The sequence below is a fragment of the Bombina bombina genome, chromosome 2, assembly GCF_027579735.1.
Source record: "Bombina bombina isolate aBomBom1 chromosome 2, aBomBom1.pri, whole genome shotgun sequence".
Taxonomy (NCBI): Eukaryota; Metazoa; Chordata; class Amphibia; order Anura; family Bombinatoridae; genus Bombina; species Bombina bombina.
The window spans coordinates 34,277,147-34,304,425 of NC_069500.1; the positions used below are offsets into that span (position 1 = coordinate 34,277,147).

At 39.6% G+C, this 27,279-nt stretch overlaps 1 protein-coding gene across 4 annotated transcripts in view; it reads right to left on the reverse strand.

Annotated features, from left to right (window-relative positions):
• Positions 1-27,279, reverse strand: part of FANCG (FA complementation group G) — a 151,044-nt gene that overhangs the window by 21,379 nt on the left and 102,386 nt on the right. For 2 of the 4 annotated variants that reach the window (XM_053701000.1, XM_053701001.1), the window contains exon 13: positions 17,516-17,695. The exons of 1 other annotated variant lie outside the window; for it this stretch is intronic. In XM_053701000.1, coding sequence (XP_053556975.1) covers positions 17,516-17,695 — 180 coding nt within the window. The remainder of the gene's footprint in view (positions 1-17,515; positions 17,696-27,279) is intronic. One more of the 4 variants, XM_053701002.1, reaches the window with a different exon arrangement.

The following is a 27,279-nucleotide window of genomic DNA, read 5'->3' on the forward strand; positions in this document are numbered from 1 at the left end:
CCTTTTTCGCATATGAAAACAAAGGACCCCTATTGTGTCAGAAACACACTTTCCAAATAGACAGTCACCTCATGTTATAAATTCAGGGAAGTGCTATAACTCAGCTGAGGAGGGGGAGGGCAACTCTAGTAGTGAGTCAGAGGGCGGAGCCAGCTACCCAAATAGCCTACGTAGTAGTAATATATACGTAAGGGGTCTCCCCACAGTGAATATAGGGCAGATAGGGGTACTCCAGCCCCAAAAATAAGGTCCATAGGAAAGCCCAAGATATGTCTAATAAGGTATATGGCACCCCTAAAATAATTACTTTTTTAAAGGATGCAGTATCTAAATTTTCCAAAAACAGAACCACTTCTATAATTGACCACTTAGAGGCCTTTGAAAATGCTTTATCTATAATGAACGTTATAAGTGAGCGGTCAAAAATTGAATTTCTGCCCTGGGTATTTGAGGGTAAACATGACAAAATCGTTGCTTCACTAAAGGATATGAATACTAATTCCTGGAATGTAACAACAAAATCAGTGCAAAAAGGAATTTGGGAAATATCGCACCAAAACTGCAGCGAAAATAGCTGTATACGGTTTAAAAAGTGGCGTGAATCAAAGCCCAATTAAATTCCTTTATGTACTGAAAAGTGCATACAGTATGGCCGAAGACTACCCCATATTTGAAAGCTCAGAATTTGTGATTTTATTTTTCGAAGCATTGCCCGCGCACATCAAAGTTAATTTAGCTAGAGATTTTGATGAGCATTGCTCATTGGACTAGCTGATCAAAGAGAGTACAAAGTTACTCTATTCAGCAGTCTGGTGAACAGGGGGTTAAAAGGGAACCAAAGCCCAACCCAAAAATTGTGGCCGAAACTAGGGTATCACCTAGCCCCCTCAATTTGGAGTCTAAAAAGAAAACCTATGCAGAGGTGGCCCAAGAAAACAGGCCATCCCACAAAAAGTTTTAACTCTGCCCCTCCCCCAACACGGGCTGAAGCGCAGATAGACTATACTCAAAATGGGGGGCATTCCCAAGTAAATAATTATCCCCAAAGAGATTAAAACCCACAAGGTTATCGGTATCCCCGTAAAAGTAAATACCAAAAGTGGCGAAAATACTCTCAGGGTAACCAGACACCCCAAGTAAATAGTGCTCCCCAAAATAGTAACGCTGAACAAGTTGAACCCCAAAGACAACCACGTCAAAATAGGAACAATAGCTATGATTCTGAGGGATCCCAAGGATCCAGGAATCAATACTCTGGGGCATCAAAAAATCATTCCATGGGTAAAGATAGCTTGTCCATTCAAGTGGGCCAACTCAATACGCAAGTAAGTCAATTATGTACACTATTTACTAATATGAGCCAAGCTTTTACGGCTCAACACCCTAATAATCCTTTTTTAGAGGTACAGCCAGTGGCCAGCAGTGGGCCACAGGCACAGTCATAAATACAGTCATAAATACTGCAGTATTACCTGAGAGAGGGGGGAGATATATACCAAATGGAATAATAAATGTCAATAATGGTACTAATCATATTCTCTCCCTAAAGACCGGAAACGGACGATTTAGCTGTGATGACGAAGCCCACAGATGTGTGATAATGCCAATTTTATGTGTGAAATGGTAGAAACTGCAGGGAGATAATATGTATTAGCTGAGCTCCAGGATTCAGTTTCCAACCCTATCATGGGATTAATTGATAATGGATAGGTTAAATAGATAAGCGCCACAGGTGGTTACCCTAATGCTTTACACGTGAGGCCTCCTAGCTGGTCTCAAATGAACTATCAATTAATGAGGAATAAGTGTAAAGCGCCTAAAAAAGGCTGGGTAATATCCGGCCTACTGAACTGACCAGACTTTAATATAATATAAATTGAAAATTAAAAGCCCTTTAGTACATTAAAATGACAGAAAAGCCCATAATAGGGACTAGGTTGTTAAAATGGTTACAAATTTATTACAAATAATGACATAAAAACAATTTTAAACCAATTAAAATGGTAGTGAGATCCGGATCTGTTATGTCTCCTAAATGTCCAATGAATGTCCAAGAAAGTGTCCTGTGGGTAAAATCCTGAAAATGCTTGAGAGAGTCACACAGTCACAAATGATTAGTCCTCCAGATGTTGAGAGTGAAAAAGCGGAAGTGATGCAAACAATGAAAAAAACAGAATTAAAATACCAAAATGTGAGTGGTATGTAAAGAATTGTGAAAAATTGTGGAAAAATATGAAAAAACAAATAGATATGAAAAAATCAATATGAAAAAATCAAAAGTCAGTGACCGTATATATATATATATATATATATATATATATATATATATATATATATATATATATATATATATATATATATATATATATATATATATATATATATATTAAAAATATATATAAAACAAATGGTTAAAATTGTAAATATTGATGGAAAATTGTGATAATAAAATATGGTGAAAGGTCAAATACTGTGAAAAAAAGGAGAAGACAAAAAACACAATCCTCCAAAAAATGATCCTGATAGTGTTTTTTTCTGTAAACCCTATTAAGTGTGGAGTCCCAGTGTCAATCCTATTTTGTGTAGTGTCCTAAAAACAATAAAATAACATAGTGTATTCCATAAAGATAAAATGACAGTAATTAGAATTGTGCTTACCCAGTATCAACGCGTTTCGGCCCCTATGGAGGCCTTTTTCAAGACATGTTTTTTGTCTTCTCCTTTTTTTCACAGTATTTGACCTTTCACCATATTTTATTATCACAATTTTCCATCAATTTTTACAATTTTAACCATTTGTTTTATATATATATATATATATATATATATATATATATATATATATATATATATATATATATATATATATACGGTCACTGTCTTTTGATTTTTTCATATTGATTTTTTCATATCTATTTGTTTTTTCATATTTTTCCACAATTTTTCACAATTCTTTACATACCACTCACATTTTGGTATTTTGATTCTGTTTTTTTATCGTTTGCATCACTTCCGCTTTTTCACTCTCAACATCTGGAGGACTAATCATTTGTGACTGTGTGACTCTCTCAAGCATTTTCAGGATTTTACCCACAGGACACTTTCTTGGACATTCATTGGACATTTAGGAGACATAACAGATCCGGATTTCACTACCATTTTAATTGGTTTAAAATTGTTTTTATGTCATTATTTGTAATAAATTTGTAACCATTTTAACAACCTAGTCCCTATTATGGGCTTTTCTGTCATTTTAATGTACTAAAGGGCTTTTAATTTTCAATTTATAATATATTAAAGTCTGGTCAGTTCAGTAGGCCGGATATTACCCAGCCTTTTTTAGGCGCTTTACACTTATTCCTCATTGATTAATTGATAATGGATCTCAGGCAACTATTTTATCCCACAGGTACTACACACAGCTAAATGAGCTAACACCCCACAAACCTAAAATAAAAGAATTTGATGGTTCACTAATAGGTGTTGGGGGTGACTCTCTAAAAGTCTATGGTACTGCCTGGTTAAAATTTAAACTGGGGAACAGGATAATAAGACACCCTGTCATTATAGTGGATCTGCCAACTGATCGTTTAATTATTGGTAGTGATCTCCTGAAGCGATTAAGCACCATAATTGATTGCACAAATAATTTAATCTGGTCACAAGTAAAAAGGCCTATTAATTATGAGCGGTCACGTGGTGGAAGAGAAGCCAGATGCTGTGGAGATTCATTTCAGGAATGACTCTATACCTGAAATCACTATCGTACAAATAGATGATCAGACTCCTTTAAGTGGCTCTGATGGTAATACTTTTAAAATTTTGCCTGGAAAGATAGCAAATATTTCCTTAGACGGCGATGTATTAACCATATCTCTCCACAAGGGGGATGCTAAGTTCCCTAAAGGGGGAGGCCATGCTCAATACCTTGCAGGAATTGAGAGGGTTAAAGAGGATCTATTTATCCCTATGCAAGTGCATGACCTTGGTAAAACTAAATATGCTAGATTGAACTTAAAACAAGAAACTAGCTATATAAGCAAAGGCTTATTAGCGCAGATCGATGAACCTAAGGTGATTAAATATCTTTCTCCACAAGACCACTGTGTCCACGGCCTGGATGACAGGTCTGAAAGCTATAACATCACAGCTAACTGTTTATTATCTATCTCTATAGGTAATAAATCAGCAAAGCACCTGTTTTTAGTTTTAAATACTCCCCATAATCAAATATACAGTGGCAATGATCTCTTACATAGATATGCCATACAAGTAGATTTGATTAACTCTTGCCTCTGGAGCAAGTTAAAGGGGGACCCTGAAGTATTTCAGGATGAAAATGCCGCCCTAAAATCAAACCATCAAATGCCATATGCTGTAAATATGCAGGTGTCTAACAATATTATAATTCCTGCTGGTGTTGATAAACTCCTCTTATTCTTACAGGTAAAAAGAGGTCAGAAATTAAAAAAAACTTCTGAAACACTAATTTGCATCTCCCATAGAATGAAAAATCTGGGTATAACAATGACCCATACTCCTATGGTAAATATTGGAACTATTAAAATACATGTTATCGTGCATAGCATGACCCCACAGGATATAACCTTATCTAAGGGAACTACCATAGGATAAGCGCTGGAATCAAGTTATTACACTTTTGGATTCCAGAATAATGTAATTGGGCTAATACCTGAAGGATATTTAACTGACGAACAATTATTAGAACAATCCTTTGCATCTATGCCAGAGGGATTATTTACAATTCAGTCTATTTATCCCTTCAGCTCAGAGGAAGGCATCTTTAAAATTGAAGAAGCCTCTCTAGTATTTGATCAGCCGATCAAAGCGCAAGAATACCCCAATAACTAGAGTCATGGGGGCAATGTAAATTATAATCAATGGGATCTCACCTCTAGGTTGGAAGAAGCCTATGAAATAGGACAGCCTGAAATCTTTACAGGATTTCAGCAAATAGTTGAAGAGCAAATATCTTTAGCTAATGGCTGTTCCAGTGATGATGAACGCCGACAGCTATGAGAACTCCTGATGGAGTACAAGTATATTTTTGCTAGGAATTCTTATGACTGTCGGACTACAGACTTGCACATTGAAAGAAACCAAACAGATCCCAAATGCACCACATGTCCTTGTTAGACAATACAGACTTCCTTTAGTCTCATATGATTCTCTTGCAGAAATCATAAGGAACTTGGAAGAAAGAGGTATTATCAGACAGGTGCACAGCTCTTATAACAATCCTATTCTAGGTGTTCTTAAGCCAAATGGACAATGACTTTTGTGTGCTGACTTAAGACAGCTAAACAAGCGAGTGTACATGTCTGGCTGGCCTGTGCCATATATTGACCAGTGCCTAGCACAGATGCAGGGATATAAAATATGCACTGCCATTGATTGTGCACAGGGATATTGGACCATAAAGGTACATGAAGAGGACCAGTGTAAGCTTGCATTTTCGTTCCAAAAAGGTCCAGTATGCATACCAGAGACTCCCTTTTGGATACATAAATTCAGGACATGAATTTGCTGTATTCATGCATAAGGCTATGCCTGATGCACTGGAAAGGGGGCCTTATCTTATGTTGATGATGTTTTAATCAAAAGCACAGACTTTGAAAAACACATCACAGAACTTAAACACGTCCTCAGCCAACTTAAAAGGGCAGGTGTCAAATTATCCTTACAAAAAGCTCAATGGTGCCACTCTCGTGTAAACTTCTTTGGACATGAAGTTACTTCTGAAGGGCTAAATCCACAGAAGAAAAAGGTGGAAGCTATAATAAATTCCAAAAACCCAAGTAACTTAAAGGAATTGAGATCATTCCTGGGTATGACAAATTATTCTCGCAAATTTATTAATAATTATGCATAATTAGCTAAACCACTACTACTTCTTCTAAAGAAGGATGTGAAATGGCACTGGAGTGAGACTCAAGAGACAGCCATCAAGGAGATGAAGAGAAAACTCACTCAAGCACCTTGCTTAGCGTACCCTGAAGGGGGTAAACCTTTCTACTTACAAACAGGTTACACAGATATAAGCATGAGTGCTGTTTTATACCAAAAGCATGATAATTTAAGAAAAGTCATTGCTTATTCGAGTAAAACTTTATCCCCAGTAGAAATAAAATTTAGCTATTGCGAAAAAGCCCTCTTATCTACTGTATGGGCTCTACAAAATTTCCGCAGCTATATACAGGGCGAGAAAATTATGTAGAAACCGCCCACCAGCCTTTGCTATATCTGCAAAGTGAGAGAATAAGAGACGGGAATTTGTCTAATAGCCACATAACAGCTTGGACTATTTCCTTACAAGGCCGGCCTTTAGAAATTCGCTACAAGCAGAATAAAAAGAATCCTGTCGCAGAGGGGCTTGCTGAGCTCCACGACTGGAGGAACAATTACTTTCCTGGAGGAACAATTACTTTCCCCATATAAAATAAATAATGAGGACCATTGTCAAACATTACCTTGGGTATAGGTTGATGGTTGTTCTTACCATGCCATTATTGATAATGAGCGCAGACTAGTTGCTGGCATTGGTATAACTTGGGCAAATGGATTCCCAAATATTTCTGTAGGTTTCAACATTGGACCAAGATCCAGTCAAGTTGCAGAACTCACTGCTGTTCTAAAAACCATTGAGATGGCTGTTGAACACAGTATTCATGAATTTGTGATCATTACTGACTCAAATTACGTGCGTGACAGTTTTGTTGAATACCTGCCAACTTGGAAAAGAAATGGCATGCAGAAAAGTAACAACAAACCAGTCAAGCATGGCAAGTTGTTCTGCGAGATTGATAATCTAGTGGTGTCCAATGATTTAACCAAGGGTCATTCCAGGGTTCTAGGTCTTGATAAGGAAGGCAATGATCTTACAGATTCATTAGCCAAACAAGGAGCCATAACTCGAGAACTCCTTAATATCGACCACTTAATGGGTGCAATTCAGGTAGAAGCCATTACCAGAAACCAGGCTAAACAACAGAGTGAGCCTAACTGGGTACAATGGAGTCAGGATTCTCCTAGTGAGGAACTGATCACTAGTCAAAAATAAGACCCCATTGTAGGCATCTTTTATAATTACATAGAAGATCCTGAAAACAACCGCATCTCAAAAGAGGACGGTATTGGCAAGGAAGATCTTAGAATCTTAATGAAGTTCAGATCACAATTCAAGTTACAGGATGGTTTGTTAACTAGAACCTCCAAAACTGGCATCCAGCAATAGGTAGTACCCACCAAGTTCAGAGGTCTCATGCTTCAACATGTCAATGATGCTCCCACATCTGGCCATCATGGTACCAAATTAACGTATGAAATATTGTGTGATTACGCCTTTTGGCCACACATGTTGAAAGATGTTCAAACCTACTGTCAAGGTTGTTTAATCTATCCACAATTCCAACCCACTGCACCAACGCATAGAACGCCATTGCAGAAAAGGGGGAAGGTAATGCCATGGTCAGATATACAAATTGATTTTATTGGTCCAGTAACAAGGTCATCAAGAGGTAACAAATACATGTTGACAGTAACGTGCCTATTCACTAAATGGGTAGAGTGCATCAGTGCACCTAACAATAGTGCTGAAACATGCGCAGCATTGCTCATGAACCACGTGTTTTCCAGATTTGGTTTACCCCAGAGAATCGAATCCGATCGGGGAACCCACTTCACTAGCGAAGTGATGATCAAGATGTGGAAAATACTAGGGGTCAAAAGAAAACTCCATATTGCATATAGAGCTGCCTCAAGTGGTGGTGTAGAGCGTTACAACCAGTCCATTGTGAAAATCCTCAAAAAGTTTGTGAATGAAGCAGGTAAAGACTGGGATATAAAATTACCTCTAGTCCTAATGGCATTAAGAGCAACTCCAAGTAGTGCTACTTGGTTGTCACCTTTTGAACTGATGACTGGTAGAAGAATGGTTCTACCTCAGCATCTACTGTACCGTACATCAGACCAGAACTTGATAAACACTGCCAATATACATCAATATGTGGAGAACCTAAGAAAGCACCTGCAATATGCCTTTGCCTGCAACTGCCACTAAAACTTATAATCTCAAAACGTCTAAAAAAGGAATATGAAATAAATTATAAAGTTTATCTTTATAACTTTGGAAGAGATCAGGTTAAGGAGAAAAATTTCTTCCATCATGGAAGGGTCCTTTTGTCATTACGGACAAAATATCTCCAGTTGCCTATAAAATGAGGATCCCTAAAAATTATACTTTTATGGATAAATAGGTCCATATTAATCAGTTGTGAGCGTGTCATACTAGATCCCAACTACAAGTCATAGAGGGAGAATGAAGTGTCATATCCCCAAATACACTAAAGAAATATTGTAGTTTAAAGATGCCTAGCAAATGAGCATAGGGGCTCAAAAATAACAGACTCTCTTCATAGAAGACTGTCTATGATGCCTACTGTCAACATCCTCACCAAATACCACTGACTGTAAGCCAATTCCAATACATGTGTCCTACATCCATTGAAAATAGTAAGGGGGAATTCTGTTAGGATTACTGGAACCATGTCCTGTGGTCCAATGAGACCAAGATAAACTTATTTGGATCAGATGGTGTCAATCGTGTGGGGCGGCAACCAGGTAAGAAGTACAAAGAAAAGTGTGTCTTGCCTACAGTCAAGCATTTTGGGTGGGAGTGTCATGGTCTGGGCCTGCATGAGTGCTGCCGGCACTGGGGAGCTACAGTTCATTTAGGGAACCATGAATGCCAAGATGTACTGTGGCATACTGAAGCAGAGCATGATCCCCTCCCTTCAGAGACTGGGCCGCAGAGCAGTATTCCAACATGATAACGACCCCAAACACACCTCCAAGACGGCCACTGCCTTACTAAAGAAGCTAAGGGTAAAGGTGATGGACTGGCCAAGCGGGTCTCCAGACCTAAACCCTATTGAGCATCTGTGGGGCATCCTCAAACAGAATGTGGGGGAGCGCAAGGTCTCTAACATCCACCAGCTCCGTAATGTTGTCATGGAGGAGTGGAAGAGGACTCCATTGGCAACCAGTGAAGCTCAGGGGAACTCCATGCCCAAGAGGGTTAAGGCAGTGCTGGAAAATAATGGTGGCCACACAAAAAATTGACACTTTGGGCCCAATTTGGACATTTCCACTTAGGGGTGTACTAAATTTTGTTGCCAACGGATTAGACATTAATGGCTGTGTGAGTTAGTTTGAGGGGAAAACAAATTTACACTGTTATACAGGCTGTACACTCACTACTTTACATAGTAGCAAAGTGTCATTTCTTCAGTGTTGTCACATGAAAAGATATAATAAAATATTTATAAAAATGTGAGGTTTGTACTCACTTTTGTGAGATACTGTATGTATATGTATATGTGTATATATATATATATATATATATATATATATATATATATATATATATCTTTCATGTAATTGGCAAGAGTCCATGAGCTAGTGACGTATGGGATATACAATCCTACCAGGAGGGGCAACGTTTCCCAAACCTCAAAATGCCTATAAATACACCCTTCACCACACCCACAATTCAGTTTTACAAACTTTGCCTCCTATGGAGGTGGTAAAGTAAGTTTGTGCTAAGATTTCTACGTTGACATGCGCTTCTCAGCATTTTGAAGCCAGATTCCTCTCAGAGTACAGCGAATATCAGAGGGACGTAGAGAGTATCACCTATTGAATGCAATGATTTTACTAACGGGGGTCTTTTTCAAAGGTTCTCTGTTATCGGTCGTAGAGATTCATCTCCTACCTCCCTTTTCAGATCGACAATATACTCTCATATACCATTACCTCTACTGATAATTGTTTCAGTACTGGTTTGGCTAATCTGCTATATGTGGATGGGTGTCTTTTGGTAAGTATGTTTTTATTACTTAAGACACCTCAGCTATGGTTTGGCACTTTATGCATTTATATGAAGTTCTAAATATATGTATTGTACTTATATTTGCCATGAGTCAGGTTCATGTATTTCCTTTTGCAGATTGTTTCATATTTGGGGAAAGTTAATATTAAGAAATATTTTTCTTACCTGGGGTTTAGTCTTTTTTTCAATTGACTACTTTGTTTCAAATTGCGGGCTGACTTAGGCTCGCGGGTGCGCCAAATGCTACACTTTATTGCATCATTCTTGGTGCGCGAATTTTTTGTCGCGAAAGGCACGTCCGTTGACGCAAGTTCGTCATTTCCGGCGTCGTAATTGACGCAGAGGTTCACACAGGGTTGCGTCGTTAGTGTGTCATTTCCGGACTTGGTTGGCGCCAAAAAAAAATTCAGTTACCTTGTGCATCATACTTGGCGCCAAACTTTTTTCATTATTTATTGTCCCATTGCTTTTTGCTTCTTGCCTTTTTCTATGTCAGAGGGCTATGCTATTTGCATTTTTCCCATTCCTGAAACTGTCATATAAGGAAATTGATCATTTTGCTTTATATGTTGTCTCAATCTGATCCTGCCTCAGAAGTATCTGTTGGAACTTTGCTGCCTGACATCGGTTCTACCAAAGCTAAGTGCATTTGTTGTAAAATTGTGGAGATTATATCTCCTAATGTCATTTGTATTAGTTGTCATGATAAACTTTTACATGCAGATAGTGTGTCCATCAGTAATAGTACATTGCCGGTTGCAGTACCTTAAACTTCTAATGTACATGATATACCTATGAATTTTAAAGAATTTTTTTACTGTTCAGAAGGCTTTGTCTGCATTTCCACCTTCTAATAAGCGTAAGAGGGCTTTTAAAACTTCTCATAAAGTTAATGAAATTTCAAATGACCGACAACATAATGAATTATCCTCCTCTGATGAGGATCTATCTGATTCAGAAGATCCTACCTCCAGATATTGACACTGACAAATCTACTTATTTATTTAAAATGGAGTATATGCGTTCTTTGTTAAAAGAAGTGTTAATTACTTTGGATATTGAGGAAGCTAGTCCTCTTGATATTAAAACCAGTAAACGTTTAAATTCTGTTTTTAAACCTCCTGTGGTTACTCCAGAGGTTTTCCCTATTCCTGATGCTATTTCTGATATGATTTCTAAGGAATGGAATAAGCCGGGTACTCCTTTTAATCCTTCTGCAAGGTTTAAAAAATTGTATCCTTTACCAGCAATGTCAATAGAGTTTTGGGAAAAGATCCCCAAAGTTGATGGGGCTATTTCTACTCTTGCTAAACTAACCACTATTCCTATGGAAGATAGTACTTCCTTTAAAGATCCTTTAGATAGGAAGCTTGAATCTTTTCTAAGGAAAGCCTATTTATATTCAGGTCATCTTCTTAGGTCTGCAATTTCTTTGGCTGATGTTGCAGCTGCTTCAACTTTTTTGTTGGAGAATTTAGCGCAACAAGAATTGGATACTGACGTATATAGCATTGTTCGTTTACTGCAACATGCTAATCAATTTATTTGTGATGCTATTTTTGATATTATCAAAATTGATGTTAGATCCATGTCTTTAGCCATTTTAGCTAGAAAAGCATTGTGGCTTAAATCTTGGAATACTGATATGACATCTAAGTCTAGATTACTATCTCTTTCTTTCCAAGGTAATAATTTATTTGGTTCTCAGTTGGATTCTATTATTTCAACTGTTACTGGGGGGAAGGGAATTTTTTTGCCTCAGGATAAAAAACCTAAGGGTAAATCTAAGGCTTCAAATCTTTTTCGTTCCTTTCGTAAAAATAAGGAACAAAAACCTAATCCTTCCCCCAAGGAATCTGTATCCAATTGGAAGTCTTCCTCAAATTGGAATAAATCCAAGCCTTTTAAGAAACCAAAGTCAGCCCCCTAAGTCCGCATGAAGGTGCGGCCCTCATTCCAGCTTAGCTGGTAGGGGGCAGATTAAGGTTTTTCAAGGATGTTTGGCCAAATTCTGTCCAAAATCAATGGATTCAGAGCATTGTCTCTCAGGGGTACCGAATAGGATTCAGAGTAAGACCTCCTGTAAGAAGATTTTTTCTTTCACGCATCCCAGTAAATCCAGTAAAAGCTCAAGCTTTCCTGAAGTGTGTTTCAGATCTGGAGGTTTCAGGGGTAATCATGCCGGTTCCTTTTAAGGAACAAGGTCTGGGGTTTTATTTAAATCTATTCATTGTCCCAAAGAAAGAAAATTCATTCAGACCAGTTCTGTATCTGAAAATTTTAAATCGTTATGTAAGAGTACCAACTTTCAAGATGGTGACTATAAGGACTATTCTGCCTTTTGTTCAGCAAGGACATTATATGTCTACAATAGACTTGCAGGATGCTTGCATATTCCGATTCATCCAGAACATTATCAGTTCCTGAGATTCTCTAGACAAGCATTACCAATTTGTTGCTCTTCCATTTGGCCTAGCAACAGCTCCAAGAATCTTTTCAAAGGTTCTAGGTGCCCTACTCTCTGTAATTAGAGAACAGGGTATTGCAGTGTTTCCTTATTTGGATGATATCTTGATACTAGCTCAGTCTTTACGTTCCTCAGAATCTCACATGAATCAACTAGTGTTGTTTCTTCGAAAACATGGTTGGAGGATCAATTTACCAAAAAGTTTCTTGATTCCTCAGACAAGGGTCACCTTTTTAGGTTTCCAGATAGATTCAGTGTCCATGACTCTGTCTCTAACAGACAAGAGACTTTGAAATTGGTTGCAGCATGTCGGCACCTTCAGTCTCAGTCATTCCCTTCAGTGGCTATGTGCATGGAAGTTTTAGGCCTCATGACTGCAGCATCGGACGTGATTCCTTTTGCTCGTTTTCACATGAGACCTCTCCAGCTTTGTATGCTGAATCAATGGTGCCGGAATTATACAAAGATATCACAATTAATATCCTTAAATCCCAATGTTCAACACTCTCTGGTGGTTAAATCCCCAGCGTTTAGTTCAAGGGGCCTCTTTTGTTCAGCCAACCTGGACTGTGATCACAACAGATGCAAGTCTTTCAGGTTGGGGAGCTGTCTGGGGATCTCTGACAGCACAAGGGGTTTGGAAATCTCAAGAGGCGAGATTACCAATCAATATTTTAGAACTTTCTCAGAGCTCTTCAGTTTTGGATTCTGTTGAAGAGAGAACCGTTCATTTTTTTTCAGACAGACAATATCACAACGGTGGCATATGTCAATCATCAGGGTGGGACTCACAGTCCCCAAGCTATGAAAGAAGTATCTCGGATACTTGTTTGGGCGGAATCCAGCTCCTGTCTAATTTCTGCGGTTCATATCCCAGGTGTAGACAATTGGGAGGCGGATTATCTCAGCCGTCGGACTTTACATCCAGGGGAGTGGTCTCTCCATCCGGATGTGTTTTCTAAGATTGTTTAGATGTGGGGTCTTCCAGAAATAGATCTGAAGGCTTCTCATCTAAACAAGAAACTTCCCAGATACTTATCCAGGTCCAGGGATTCTCAGGCGGAAGCAGTGGATGCGCTGACACTTCCTTGGTGTTATCAACCTGCTTATATCTTCCCGCCTCTAGTTCTTCTTCCAAGAGTGATCTCCAAAATCATCATGGAACATTCATTTGTGTTGCTGGTGGCTCCTGCATGGCCCCACAGGTGTTGGTATGCGGATCTTGTTCGGATGTCCAGTTGCCAACCTTGGCCACTTCCGTTAAGGCCGGACCTACTGTCTCAAGGTCCGTTTTTCCATCAGGATCTCAAATCATTAAATTTGAAGGTATGGAAATTGAACGCTTAGTACTAAGTCATAGAGGTTTCTCTGACTCAGTAATTAATACTATGTTACAAGCTCGTAAATCTGTCTCTAGGAAGATTTATTATCAAGTTTGGAAGATTTACATTTCATGGTAATACATCAAGATACGGACTAGCATAGACTCTTAACATAGAGCTTATAGAACCTACCCCATTGGGAAACAACAGTATCCACGAACATTTTCAAAAGGTATTTCAGCTAGAAATATATTTTTCTCATGAGCAAGATTGTGTTTTAGGCTTGCCAGGTTGCAGTTGAAAAAGCAAGGACCTGCAGAATACCACAATTGACATGGCATGTGCTTTAAGCATGGTGATGCTGTCTGATATTATAAGGGTGTAATACCACAGAGAGAGTCGACAGTGTTTCAGTTTTACTAGGCTTTCAGATAAATTCAAGATGAAGCTATTAAGAATGCAAATATATAAGGCATGGGCTGCATTCATACACCATATCAATGAAGCCTGTGAGGATTATAGCATAGGAGAGTTAACTAAAAGACAGTTTTTTCTTCAGTTGAGATAGCTAATATTATGTATCTCCTGGCCCAGCAGAATTTCCAAATTGTGCTGGTATGATAAAGAAGCAATACCGTTAGTGACCACAAGATGTCCTCAAATAGACAGAGTGGTCAGCAATGAGTACGTAACAAATCCTCAGTGTTAATCAGAACAACTGTCTTGAAGATAGTAGTCCTGTGCTTCTCATAATTTTTTCTTATAAACAAACAAAATAAAAAGTAAACAAACACAATAAAAACACACAAAACAACAAGAACTTCTGAGAAAAAAAATAAAAATAACAGGTCAAATAACAGTTTTCTTTTACAAACATACATTCTTTGTATAAGAGGGAATTGTAGTGCACTGTAGTAAGTATATGGAGATCGTTAGTATCAGCTACAGTTTCAGCTATAAATACTCTGTTAATGAATACGTCTTTAGTTACCAGTGGTGACCCATGCAAGAGGTGTACAATTTGTAGCATGTTAGTTTTGCTTGCATAAAATGTCAGATTTGACTTCTGAAATACGGTGCAATGTAAATCACACTATCCAATGCCCCATCCAAAAGAGTGTGATACCCAGTGCCAAAGGTGGAAATAATAATAAAATACTAAACAAGGGGTGATGACTGTAGGCAAACAGGAGTAGCTAAATAACCAGTTAAAAATAAAACCATAAAGAAGGTACCTATGTAACCTAAAAAATATTCCACTAATCTATCCATAGTAGCAGGTTTGTGACAGATTTTATTACATTAAAATGAGTATCAGTCCCGGTTTCTTATAGTATGGAGTCTTAAGAGTTTGAAACTTCAGAGTTTAAATAAGTGATATACCTATACTTGCCGAGTGTACAAGCCAAGCTTCAAGAGGCATCCAGTAATCAAAAGGAGGTCATATTATGATGGGGGGAGAGTGAATCTGGACAAACAAGTCAGCCAATTCCAGCTCGGGTTAAGAACCGGTAATAATGATACCTCAGAGGAGTATAGTATGTCCCAGAAGAACGGCGACAAAAAGGTCTCCACATATTGATGTCTTGTTGTGTCCCAGTGTCCTGATCCACTGCAGTAATAACGAGTGTGGCCGTTGCAGACTTTATGGAAGGACCTGTAGATAGGCTGTTAATTTCAGCATGGTTCAATGTCGCCTCAGCTTGTATGCTGAGAGAGATCTCTGCTGGGTTAAAGGCTAAGTAAATGGCTCTCTCTTCCGATCTGAGTCCCGGATCTATATCTGGAGCTGGCACCGGGGAGAGAATGAAATCCGTGCCGCGCTCAAACAAGTTCAGACAGATGGGAGCTGCTTCAAGCTCTGTCATTGTCACTACCCCATCATGCTGCAATGGAGCTGAGTCCATGAAGCCGTTGTCTGCACCCCTGGAGCAGGATGCGACAGTGCTTGCCATAATCTGTGAGGTAAGAACATGATGACTGGATACAGGTTTCTGCAGTCGGGGAAGTTGTTCCGGCATCTTAACCTCTGTGCATAGGTCCAAGCAGGACGTTAGAAGTCTGTCCAACCTAGGCAAGAATATGGCACTTATTTCAGCCAGTATATAGCTGTCAGGGCCTGTTTCTTTAGCGGAAGGCATAGCCATTGTAAAGGATTAGGAGGGAGGTCAATATGCCGCTGAAGATAAGATAGTATACAGCGTGGCCGCTGAACGCCAAACGGCCTTTTCAGCCTTAATCTGCTTCTCGGTGGTCAAGGGGTGGTGTACCTTGATCCAGGGGGGTTCCCGGGCACAAAAGTTGCAAGGGATATGCGGATGGCGAGATATTTAGCCACTTTTTGCCCAAAGCTGAACAGAGCTTCAAGAATCCGTGGCCATCTTGGGTCGCCGCCCACCGGAAGTCCCAAGGTTGTTTATTCTAACAACATTAGTAGAGAAATTGCTGTCCCTTCCTTGTGTCCTAATCCTAAGAATTCTTTGGAAAGATCCTTACATTCTTTGGATGTGGTAAGGGCTTTGAAATATTATGTTGAAGCTACTAGATTTCATGAAGACTTCTAGTCTATTTGTTATATTTTCTGGTCCTAGGAAAGGTCAGAAGGCCTCTGCTATTTCCTTGGCTTCTTGGTTAAAGCTTTTGATTCTTCAAGCTTATTTGGAGTCAGGTCAGGCCCCGCCTCAGAGAATTACAGCTCAGTCTCCACTTTGTGGGCTTTTAAGAATGAAGCTTCAGTTGATCAGATTTGCAAAGCAGCGACTTGGTCCTCTTTGCATACATTTACTAAATTCTACCGTTTTGATGTATTTGCTTCTTCAGAAGCAGTTTTTGGTAGAAAAGTTCTTCAGGCAGCTGTTTCAGTTTGATTCTTCTGCTGATGTTTTAAGTTTTTCTTTTCTTCATAAGAATAACTTATATTTTGGGTTGTGGATTAATTTTCAGCATATGGCTGTTTATTTTTATCCCTCCCTCTCTAGTGACTCTTGCATGGAGTTCCAAATCTAATTTATGTAAGAACTTACCTGATAAATTCAATTCTTTCATATTGGCAAGAGTCCATGAGGCCCACCTTTTTTATGGTGGTTATGATTTTTTTGTATAAAGCACAATTATTTCCAAATTCCTTTGTTGATGCTTTTTACTCCTTTCTTTATCACCCCACTGCTTGGCTATTCGTTAAACTGAATTGTGGGTGTGGTGAGGGGTGTATTTATAGGCATTTTTAGGTTTGGGAAACTTTGCCCCTCCTAGTAGGAATGTATATCCCATACGTAACTAGCTCATGGACTCTTGCTAATATGAAAGAAATGAATTTATCAGGTAAGTTCTTACATAAATTATGTTTTTCTCTATATTTTGTGCGTAGTGGAGGATTTTAAACTCACATTTTACCTCCTCCTAATTTTGAATGTTTATATATGTGTGTGCGCACATGTAATACTTTATTTTAATATGTTTTCCATGTATTTTGTGAAACTTATTTTAACCCTAACACTTTACTTCAGATCTCACGTTACACTAATTCTTTCAGTGCCATTTGGGGTTACGCTCGAGCACCAGCCATAACTAACTTGTAATAGGAGCGATATTTAGCTCAGTCATGATATCCATTGGACTGCTTCAGCACACCAATTACTTTCAGAGTGCTAAACCTTCTCTTGTAAATCTGTTTTACCATTAACTTGTAATATCAAATTGCACACTAATTTTAGGTTGATCCAGCGATATTGATATTGCGCCATGCAATCATAAGCGTTAAAACTTGTAATCTGGACCCTTGTGGGTGCAATATACCCAAGTACCACTCCTACTTACGTATCTCACCTGGCATCGCTTGCAGGCCGAGCTGCACATTCAGCAGAGCCTCCTTTTGTTTCCCTAGTTGTAGGAATTGGTGACCTCTCCTCAGGAAGGCTGAGGCTTTCATGACATCTAAGGTGACTAAATCTTTATCACAGTGCTCAATAGAGGATTTGTCCATCGTATCTTCATTTTCTGCCAAGACAAAAGGAGAGGAGACATAAAGACCAAGATCTCAGTACACTGCGGGCACGCAGAAAAGACATCTGCAAACACAGCACTGTATGATTCATTTATCCTAAATGTGAAATTTGTTTTAGATGAAAAAATATCTAATGAACGCAATAAAGGAATATTACAAAAATAAGAAGATAAAAACATAAGTCATCTTTCTAATTATAAATGTATAATGTACCTACTGGCCTTAAAATGTTCTGTGGTAAAACAGTTAGAGGGTGTTGGCAGCAGGGCATTCCCTTGGATGGACAGTCCCTTCGGGTGGGGTTACTAGTGGGGCGGGTGTGAGCATTAAACCTCATTGTAAACCCTTACATTAACCCCTTAACGACCAAGGACATGCCAGGTACGTCCTACAAAAAATGGTCGTTAACGACCAAGGACGTGCTTGGCACGTCCTCTGGGGTTTCAAGCGATGGAAGCGATCATGATCACTTCCAGGGTATTGCAGCGATGCATCAATATTGTGGCATCATGCAATACCCGTTTTTGAGCAAACCGATGCAGAGAGGGCCACCCTGTAGCCCTCTCTGCATCGGCGTGTGATGGTGCCGATAGTTGGTGGCGTGGGAGGCGGGTGGGCGGCCCATCGCTGGATCTGTTCCGCAAGCAGGGATCCAGTTCCTGTAGTTCGCGTGAGGAGGCGGGGGCGTGCGGGGGGCGGGAGCTAAATGCTATAATTACTGTGTATGGGAAGGAGGGAGAGGGAGGAGGGAATAAGGCCTAATTAGTGTTGGGAAAGCGATCTGGGAGGGGGGAGGGTATTGAGGGGGGGCAGCTACACTACAGAAAATGGTGTCTTTATTTATTTATTTTTTAAATAAAGCAAATTTCCAGCAAACTGGGTACTGGCAGACAGCTGCCAGTACCCAAGATAGCGGCATATAGGTAGAGGGAGAACAAAAAAATCCAGTTAAAGCTTGGGCCGGGGCCTATGGCCTGAGAGGCACTCGGCGGAGGAGTGTGCCTTACAGAAGTAACCTACAAACGACGGCTGACTCCCGACCCGGGAGAAAACAACCCCACCAGCCTACGGAGCAATCGAGCAGAGTGATTGGAGAAAGTGGCCATCGCACAAAGCGACATTCGGAAGCAGGGCGCCATCCACCCCTGAGGCAGCATAACACACGCAACAGAGCCGGAGTTGGCACACAAGGCGGTACCTTACCTGCTCAACTCCGGGAACAATTCTGGATCGATCGGCTCTAAGGGGAGACATAGTTTAACAGCACAGACCGGAGTCGGCACTTTCTGGGAGAGACACAGGCTGGCAGGGAGGAGGCTGCCATCTTGGCCAACAAAGTAAGTGCGTAGCTACTTCCACAACGCAATCAGGCCGGGCAGGAGGCTGAAAGCTTCGACAACTGACCCTCAGTGCCCATTGCTCACACTTTCATATAAAATATAGAGGGATTGCAAGCCCCTTAGAGCCTGTAAACAGGGGTAAAGGTGAAACTGGGAAAGAGGATATAGGGGTACTCTGCTGAAAAGCCCACATAGCAAGGCATATCTGGATCAGAATTAAACTGTATCAATCTTGGGGAAGATTACACATAACATATCCCCCTCATCAGTATGTTGTAGAGGAAAGTAAGAATTAGCAGACACCAATATATAAACCCTGAGAAAACTAAAAAATGTATGCGGCAGAGGTGTAAACACTGAACTGAATACCGACAACACACCTTAATATTGCCCTTGATACACTCCTCTCTGCAGATTACTATAGAATACCGGATACAGGCTCCTCAAATTGCCCTCACAAAACACCTTGCCCTGGAAGTAGAGGTGTGCGGCCCCTCAATACTAAACTAAATAAATAAACGCAGACCCAACATTGCAGGGCCCATGTGCCGGAGTGACTGGGGGAGATCCTTGAAAACTCACCCAACTGACAAGTGTAGCAAGTGCCCCTCCAGGTACCATCCACTACCACATAAGCATGTAGAAACTCAAGCCTAGTGGATAGAGGGTTTATGACTCAATAAATTATTAAAGCAATGTGAACACTCATCTCTCCTATAAGTCCATATGTGGGGGGACAGCCTTACAACCCGCCTTTGCTTCTTTGAAATGTGCCAACACTGAAAACCAAGCTCCAAAGAATTTCAGAATCCATACATGCTTCCAAAAGTTGCACCTAGTAAGAGTATAAACTTCTGGTACTTCTAACACATACTTTAGATACTGAATTGACTTTTTACGAAGTAAACTAACAGGGGACGGTGGTCCGGTGACTGACATGGCCTCTAGGAGATCAGTGAAGGGAGATAAATCCTTAAAAACCACAACAATGTCCACTTCCCCAGTCTGGTAAGCCAGCCAAAGACACTGACATAGAAGAAGAATCGGACAATGAATCTACGCAACAGACGGAAGATAATACTCCTCTAACAAAAGCAGATCTGCAAACCTTAGTCTCTAAAAAGACATTGATGACAATTTTGAAAACTCTGGGGAAAAAATTGATTCCATACACACGTCGGTCACTAGCAGCTTATCTGAGATCAAATCTGACCTTGCTGACATGGGAAACAGAATTGAAATCCTGGAAGATCAAAAAGACAGCATGGTCGAAAATCTAGATGAGGTCTCTCAAACAGTCTCCTCTCAACAACAAATTCTGCTGGACCTTCAAGAAAAACTGGAGGACCTCGAAAATAGAAGCAGGAGGAACAACATTTGTTTAAAGGGAGTACCTGAGGAAGTAACCAATAAAGATCTACCAGCATATATCTCCCAACTGTTCGGCCAGATCACCGGCTGACTATATTTTCCAGATAAAGAGAGCTCATCGTGCCCTGAAGGTAAAGCCGAAGAATGGGCTTCCGCCCCGTGATGTGGTTATAAGGCTAACTTTCTTTCGAGACAAAGAAAAGATCTTACAGGCCTCTAGGAAAAACCACACTTTTAACCCCTTAACGACCAACAACATATGGGTTACGTCCTTCAAAAAAATGACCCTGTACGTCGTTCTTTGAAAGCAGTGGAAACAATCCTGATCACTTCCAGATGCTTTCATGTTATTGCAGTGATGCCTCAATATTGAGGCATCCTGCAATAACTGTTTTTAGCCATCCAATGCAGAGAGAGCCACTCTGTGGCCCTCTCGGCATCGGCCATCGATGGCTGTTATCGTTGGTGGGTGGGAGCTCATCCAGGGAGGCGGGTGGGTGATCATCTGTAGAGGAGGGGGGAGGGATTGCGTGCAGGTGCGTGCGCACACGTGGGCGCGTGAGCATGTGAGATAACTACAAACAGCATAAATATGCTGTAGATGTGAGGGTGGGAGAGAGGATTGGGGAGGGTGGGATTTTAAAATTAAGGGATCTGGGAGAGGGTGGGGGTTGGATGTTGAGGGGGGGCAGCTACACTACAGAAATAAAGCAATACTTTAATTTTAATAAAATAAAAATACCTATTATTTCAAACTGGGTACTGGCAGACAGCTGCCAGTACCCAATATGGCGCACAATAAGGCAGGGGGGGGGGGGTTAAAGAGCTGTTTGGGGGGGAAGAATCAGGGAGGTTGGGGGCTAAGGGGGGGGGTCTTACACAGCAGAATAATTTAAAAACAAAAAACCCAACCCCCCCCCAAAAAAAACTTATATTTTAGTACTGGCAGACTTTCTGCCAGTACTTGAGATGGCGGGACAATTGTGGGGTGGGGGAGGGAAGAGAGCTGTTTAAGAGGGATCATGGGGTGGGATGGGTCAGGTAGGAGGCTGATCTCTACACTAAAGCTAAAATTAACCCTGCAAGTTAACTACAAGCTACCTAATTAACCCCTTCACTGCTAAACATAATATACGTGTGATGCGCATCGGCATTTAGCGGCCTTCTAATTGCCAAAAAGCAACGCCAAAGCCATATATGTCTGCTATTTCTGAACAAAGGGGATCCCAGAGAAGTATTTACAACCTTTAGATTAAGTCTGGAGCCCAAGAGAAGGGATCAAGACTGGAAAGAGTGCACTTGAGCAGCACTCCCGTCCCTGGTTAAAGTAAATGATAATAGGCTCACATTCAGAACCAACAAGTTTTCATTCAAATAAATTCACTTAAAACATAACTTTTATTCAACAATAGTTGTAAAATCAATGTGTATGTACTTTAAAAACACATAGGAGCTGGATTGTAAATATTTCCCAATGGTCAGTTGGGTAACCTAATTGTACAAATGTTGAGGGCACCTCCAAAGGGTCCCACTCTTGTATAGGAAGTTGTTTGTGTTTTGCAGTTAACTTCTTATACTGGAAGTAGATTGTAGAGTTTCACCTTGGGTTTTTGTATTAATGCTATGTGGAGCACTTTCTAAATTTGCGGTGAAGTTAGTCCAGTATCTGACTAGTAATTCTGCAAATATGGCCTCTGGTTGTTAACTGGTTAACTTTTGCATGCCCTATAATTAGGCCTGGTTTTGATTTCTTATATACTGGATTTCAAATTGTCCACTACTAGGATAGGTTGTATATTGCTTGTTAACCTTCTATCTGCACTCAGATTTCACACTAAGTACCCTTGCCCTTTGTATCAAGAGTATAAAAATATTATTCTCATGAATATAGTGCTAAAAGTGCTCTGAGTTGTTAGTCAAAATCAAGTTGGTTGCTATTGACACAAGTATATTTAATAACAGAGTATGTTTAATTAAATACTGTACTTGCTTCCAAAAGATACAATGAGTCTAGATTTCACTTTATTGGAGAAAGCAAGACTAGTAAATCTTAAGATAGAGAGTTTAATTCTCTTAGCTGGACATGCGTTACTTTATATAATCTTTTTTCTTTTTTACTCTTATGTTTTGCAAAGATTTCAGATTATTGATGTCTAGTGATATACATATTTGAAGTATACTGTTAGATCAGCTGATTTTAGGTAATGTCTTATTTAGACATACAGGGTTTATGTATCTGTAACAAAAATTATATAAGATTAGACTTGCAAAGCTTGTAGCGACTTGCTATTTGTCTCACATCTTAGAGTGCTTGGTGTAAAAATGGCGAATTATACGTTTTATAACTGGCTGTTTTAAATGTGTAGTGATTTTATTTTTTGTCATGTGTAACCAGTCTTAATAGTATCTTAGTTTAGCAAGCGTTGTTACAAATTTAAAAATTGAACCTGTATACCGTTACCACCTAACATCCACTTCATACGTGTGGTTAAGTCACTGGGATATCTTAAATCATAAAGATCGATGTGTTATTGTCCAACTGTAATACACTTTGTAAATTTGACTGGATTTTGAATTAAACACAAACTGCTTTAATAGCTAAATGGTGAAATTACATTTTGTGCGTTTTGTTACAGATTTGGAACAGTAGCTGTTTTACTTATGTGTTAATTTGTGCACTCACTCTTGAAAAAAAGGGGGCCTTATTGTGGCATTAATTATCATAAGTTAAACCGTTCATTGCAGGTTGTAACTGTGTATCATTTGCATCTATTAGTCACCTCTAGCATATGACTAAGTTACCGGAATATCCAGGACCACAGGGGTCAGTATATTGTTACCCAGATGCAATGTATTCTTTGGTGTCTGCAATCACCATTAACTGGGTGGTAAATTGCACACACACTACTTAGAATGCTGGATGCTAAGATAGCGTAGTATGCGTGTGGTGGCAGATCTTAAGCAATATCTGTGTGTATTGGTATTGGCTTGTATAGTAAATCTAAGTAAGATGTCTTATTTTGGCATCTGTTAATAAAAATTAAGCTTCTAACTTTTACAAGTCCAAGACTCAAATATTTGCTATCCCCACACAAACTGCCACCCCCAGCGTGTTACCGAGTTGCCAGTATAACTCTGGACATTCCGGTCAGTATACTGTAGCTGCGTTTAAATAGTTTACGCTAATTACATAGAGTTCTAGATTACCAACATATTAGGTTAAATGGTATTGACCAGTTCCTATGCCATTTAAAAACGGCTGATGGGGTGTTTATTAGACTATACCCCCCTAAGTATTTACAACCATTTGTGCCATAATTGCACAAGCTGTTTGGAAATAATTTCAGTGAGAAACCTAAAATTTTGAAAAATTTAAAGTTTTTTTTAATTTGATCGCATTTGGCGGTGAAATGGTGGCATGAAACATACCAAAATGGGCCTAGATCAATACTTGGGGTTGTCTACTACACTACAGCTAAAATTAACCCTACAAGCTCCCTACATTCTCTCTAATTAACCACTATACTGCTGCGCATAATACACGTGTGGTGCACAGTGGCATTTAGGGGCCTTCTAATTACCAAAAAGCAACGCCAAAGCCATATATGTCTGCTATTTCTGAACAAAGGGGATACCAGAGAAGCATTTACAACCATTTGTGCCATAATTGCATAAGTTGTTTGTAAATAATTTTAGTGAGAAACCTAAAATTGTGAAAAATTTAACTTTTTTTTATTTGATCGCATTTGGTGGTGAAATGGTGGCATGAAATATACCAAAATGGGCCTAGATCAATACTTTGGGATGTCTTCTAAAAAAAAAAAATATATACATGTCAAGGGATATTTAGGGATTCCTGAAAGATATCAGTGTCCCAATGTAACTAGCGCTAATTTTGAAAAAAAGTGGTTTGGAAATAGCAAAGTGCTACTTGTATTTATTGCCCTATAACTTGCAAAAAAGCAAAAAACATGTAAACATTGGGTATTTCTAAACTCAGGACAAAATTTAGAAACTATTTAGCATGGTTTTTTTTTGGTGGTTGTAGATGTGTAACAGATTTTGGGGGTCAAAGTTTGAAAAAATGTTTTTTTTTTTTCCATTTTCCCCCACATATTTTATCATTTATTTAAAGTAAATTATAAGATATGATGAAAATAATGGTATCTTTATAAAGTCCATTTAATGGCGAGAAAAACTGTATATAATATGTGTGGGTACAGTAAATGAGTAAGAGGAAAATTACAGCTAAACACAAACACCGCAAAAATGTAAAAATAGCCTTGGTCCCAAACGGTCAACAAATAGAAAAGTGCTCTGGTCACTAAGGGGTTAAATTCCAGGGGAATATGGTCCAATTTTACCAGGATCTTAGCCTCAGGACTTTGCAGCGGAGATGCGCCCTCAGACCTTTGACATCACTCCTACGGAAACAACAGATACAATATAAATGGGGATTCCCCTTTGCCCTTATTATAACAAAAGACTCTAAACTGATCACCATTAAAGAGCCGGAGGACATCCTGGAAATGTGCACAGACTTAGGCCTTGAGACTCCACCACTACCAGCACTGGACTTTCCTCCCATACATAGAAACAAGGCGGGCCAACCCGCGGATCAGACAAAATCGCACAAAATCAACTACAAACGACAAAAAACAAAAGAAAGCAGAAGCAATGGAACCTAAGAAATTTGATACCTCCTCTAATAAACAAGGAAAAGTGTGTTGAACATTCCTGGACCATTTATGGGTCCCCATAGGACAGAAAGTGAGGGAGAATTTGTTACTATCCCATTGGCTGTCCACCAATTTAATCTAGAGTTCACGTTCCATTATAGGCTGATAGCTACACATGGTTAAGTTTTGAGATGATGGACTGAGACATCCTGTAGCTTCTCTTGTAAGGTGTATCCAGTCCACGGGTTCATCCATTACTTGTGGGATATTCTCCTTCCCAACAGGAAGTTGACTGGATACACCACAAGAGAAAGAAATTTATCAGGTAAGCATAAATTTTGTTTTTGCACAGCCTACAATTTTTGGAGGGTCGGAACTCCTCTTTTTCATGTTGCATATTGAATATTTGTCAATTGACACAATGTTGCTTTCAGTTTAATAGTCCCAAGGTTGGGGACCTGTTGAATGTTTTTCTATATTATTTAACCTATTTTCTTCCCAGTTCTTTATTTCCTCTTAGTGACAACTCCACTATGTTTACAGTCACCAATAGCCCTACTGTGCCGAGACCCCAGATGATAGGTGGGAGTTTGAGCCTGCAGGTAACATCACCCAAATCAATCACACATAGCACACATTTCCTTTATGATTCCTAAAATAAATCAAATCTCCCACAATGTTAGGGGATTAAACACGGATATCAAACGTAGGATAGCTATGTCCCAATACACTTCCCTACAAGCTAATCTCCTGTTCTTACAAGAAACTCATCTCCTTAAAGCTAATATCCCCAAATATTTGGCAAAACGGTTCACTACTCACTTCACGCTACGGAACCCACTAAAGAAAGAGGAGTCTCAATTTTGATCCACTCCTCAATTAATTTTACGCATGAGCACACTGTTAAAGACCCAGAAGGGAGATACGTTATTGTCAAAGGAAGAGTTTCAGATGCAGAAGTCCTATTGTGTAATAACTATGCGCCCAATGAAAACCAACACACCTTCTTTGGACATATCTCCCAGCTTCTAACCCAATGGTCAAAATCATCTTAGCGGGAGACTTCAACATTAATATGACCCCGTTAACTCTGAGTCCTAACAAACCTCTAACCAACAAGAGCCTCCGACATAACAGACTGATTAAGTTGATCCAAGACTCCTTACTACCTCACTCCCTGATTGACACGTGGTACACACTATACGGAACTACTGACACTACATTTTACTCTGCTGCGCATAAATCATATGTGCGGCTAGATTACATATAAACTAGCCAGGTTCTCCAACCCTTATTACGTGGTTCCAGGATTCACTCATGTGTGTGGTCGGACCACTCCATTATCTCCCCTCAAATAGATGGACTGAGAGACTCCCCTAGAAAATATGACTTGGACGTTTGACCCAACACACCTTAAGAACCTTGAGAAACACAAACACTCTCTAAAGGCATTAATGGAATATTGGAAAATAAATACAGAAACTACGCTAAACCCACTTAATACATGGGCGGCACACAAGGCGGTTATCAGGGGATTGCTTATAAAAGAAAAAACAGTACAGACTAAAAAACACAGAAATCACTTAACACAGCTACATAAAGAAACAGAGGTACTGGAGGGGCAACACAGATTGTCCGGACAGATTGCGACCCTACACACTCTCCAAACCAAAAGATCCGCTCTGGCGTCGCTTCTTAATTCAAAAGCAACAAGAGCTATACAAACGCTAAAATCACAATATTTTGTCTTTGTAAACAAGCCAGACAAGTATATGGCCCACAAAATTAGAGAAAGATGTAGAGCCTCAGCTATACCCCTGTTTGAAACAGCCCAGGGCACTACAACCTCCCACCCGCAAGAAATAGTTGACACATTCGCCACATATTATGGGAAACTATATGATGGGAAGAAGGTCACTCACTCCATAGAAACTGAGACTCTTACCAATGACTTCTTTGGTCATACCCCCCTTAAGACCCTATCTGAGGAACATAGAGAGGCTCTCAATGCCCCGATAACGTACATGGAGGTGTTTGGAGTGATTAGAGACCTTAAACCAGGCAAAACGGCGGGGCCAGACGGATTCCCAGGGGAATATTATAAATTATTTAAGTCTACAATGGTCCCCCACCTCAATTTTGCAATCATATCATGGAAGGTAACCCTATCCTGATGGAACTATTGCA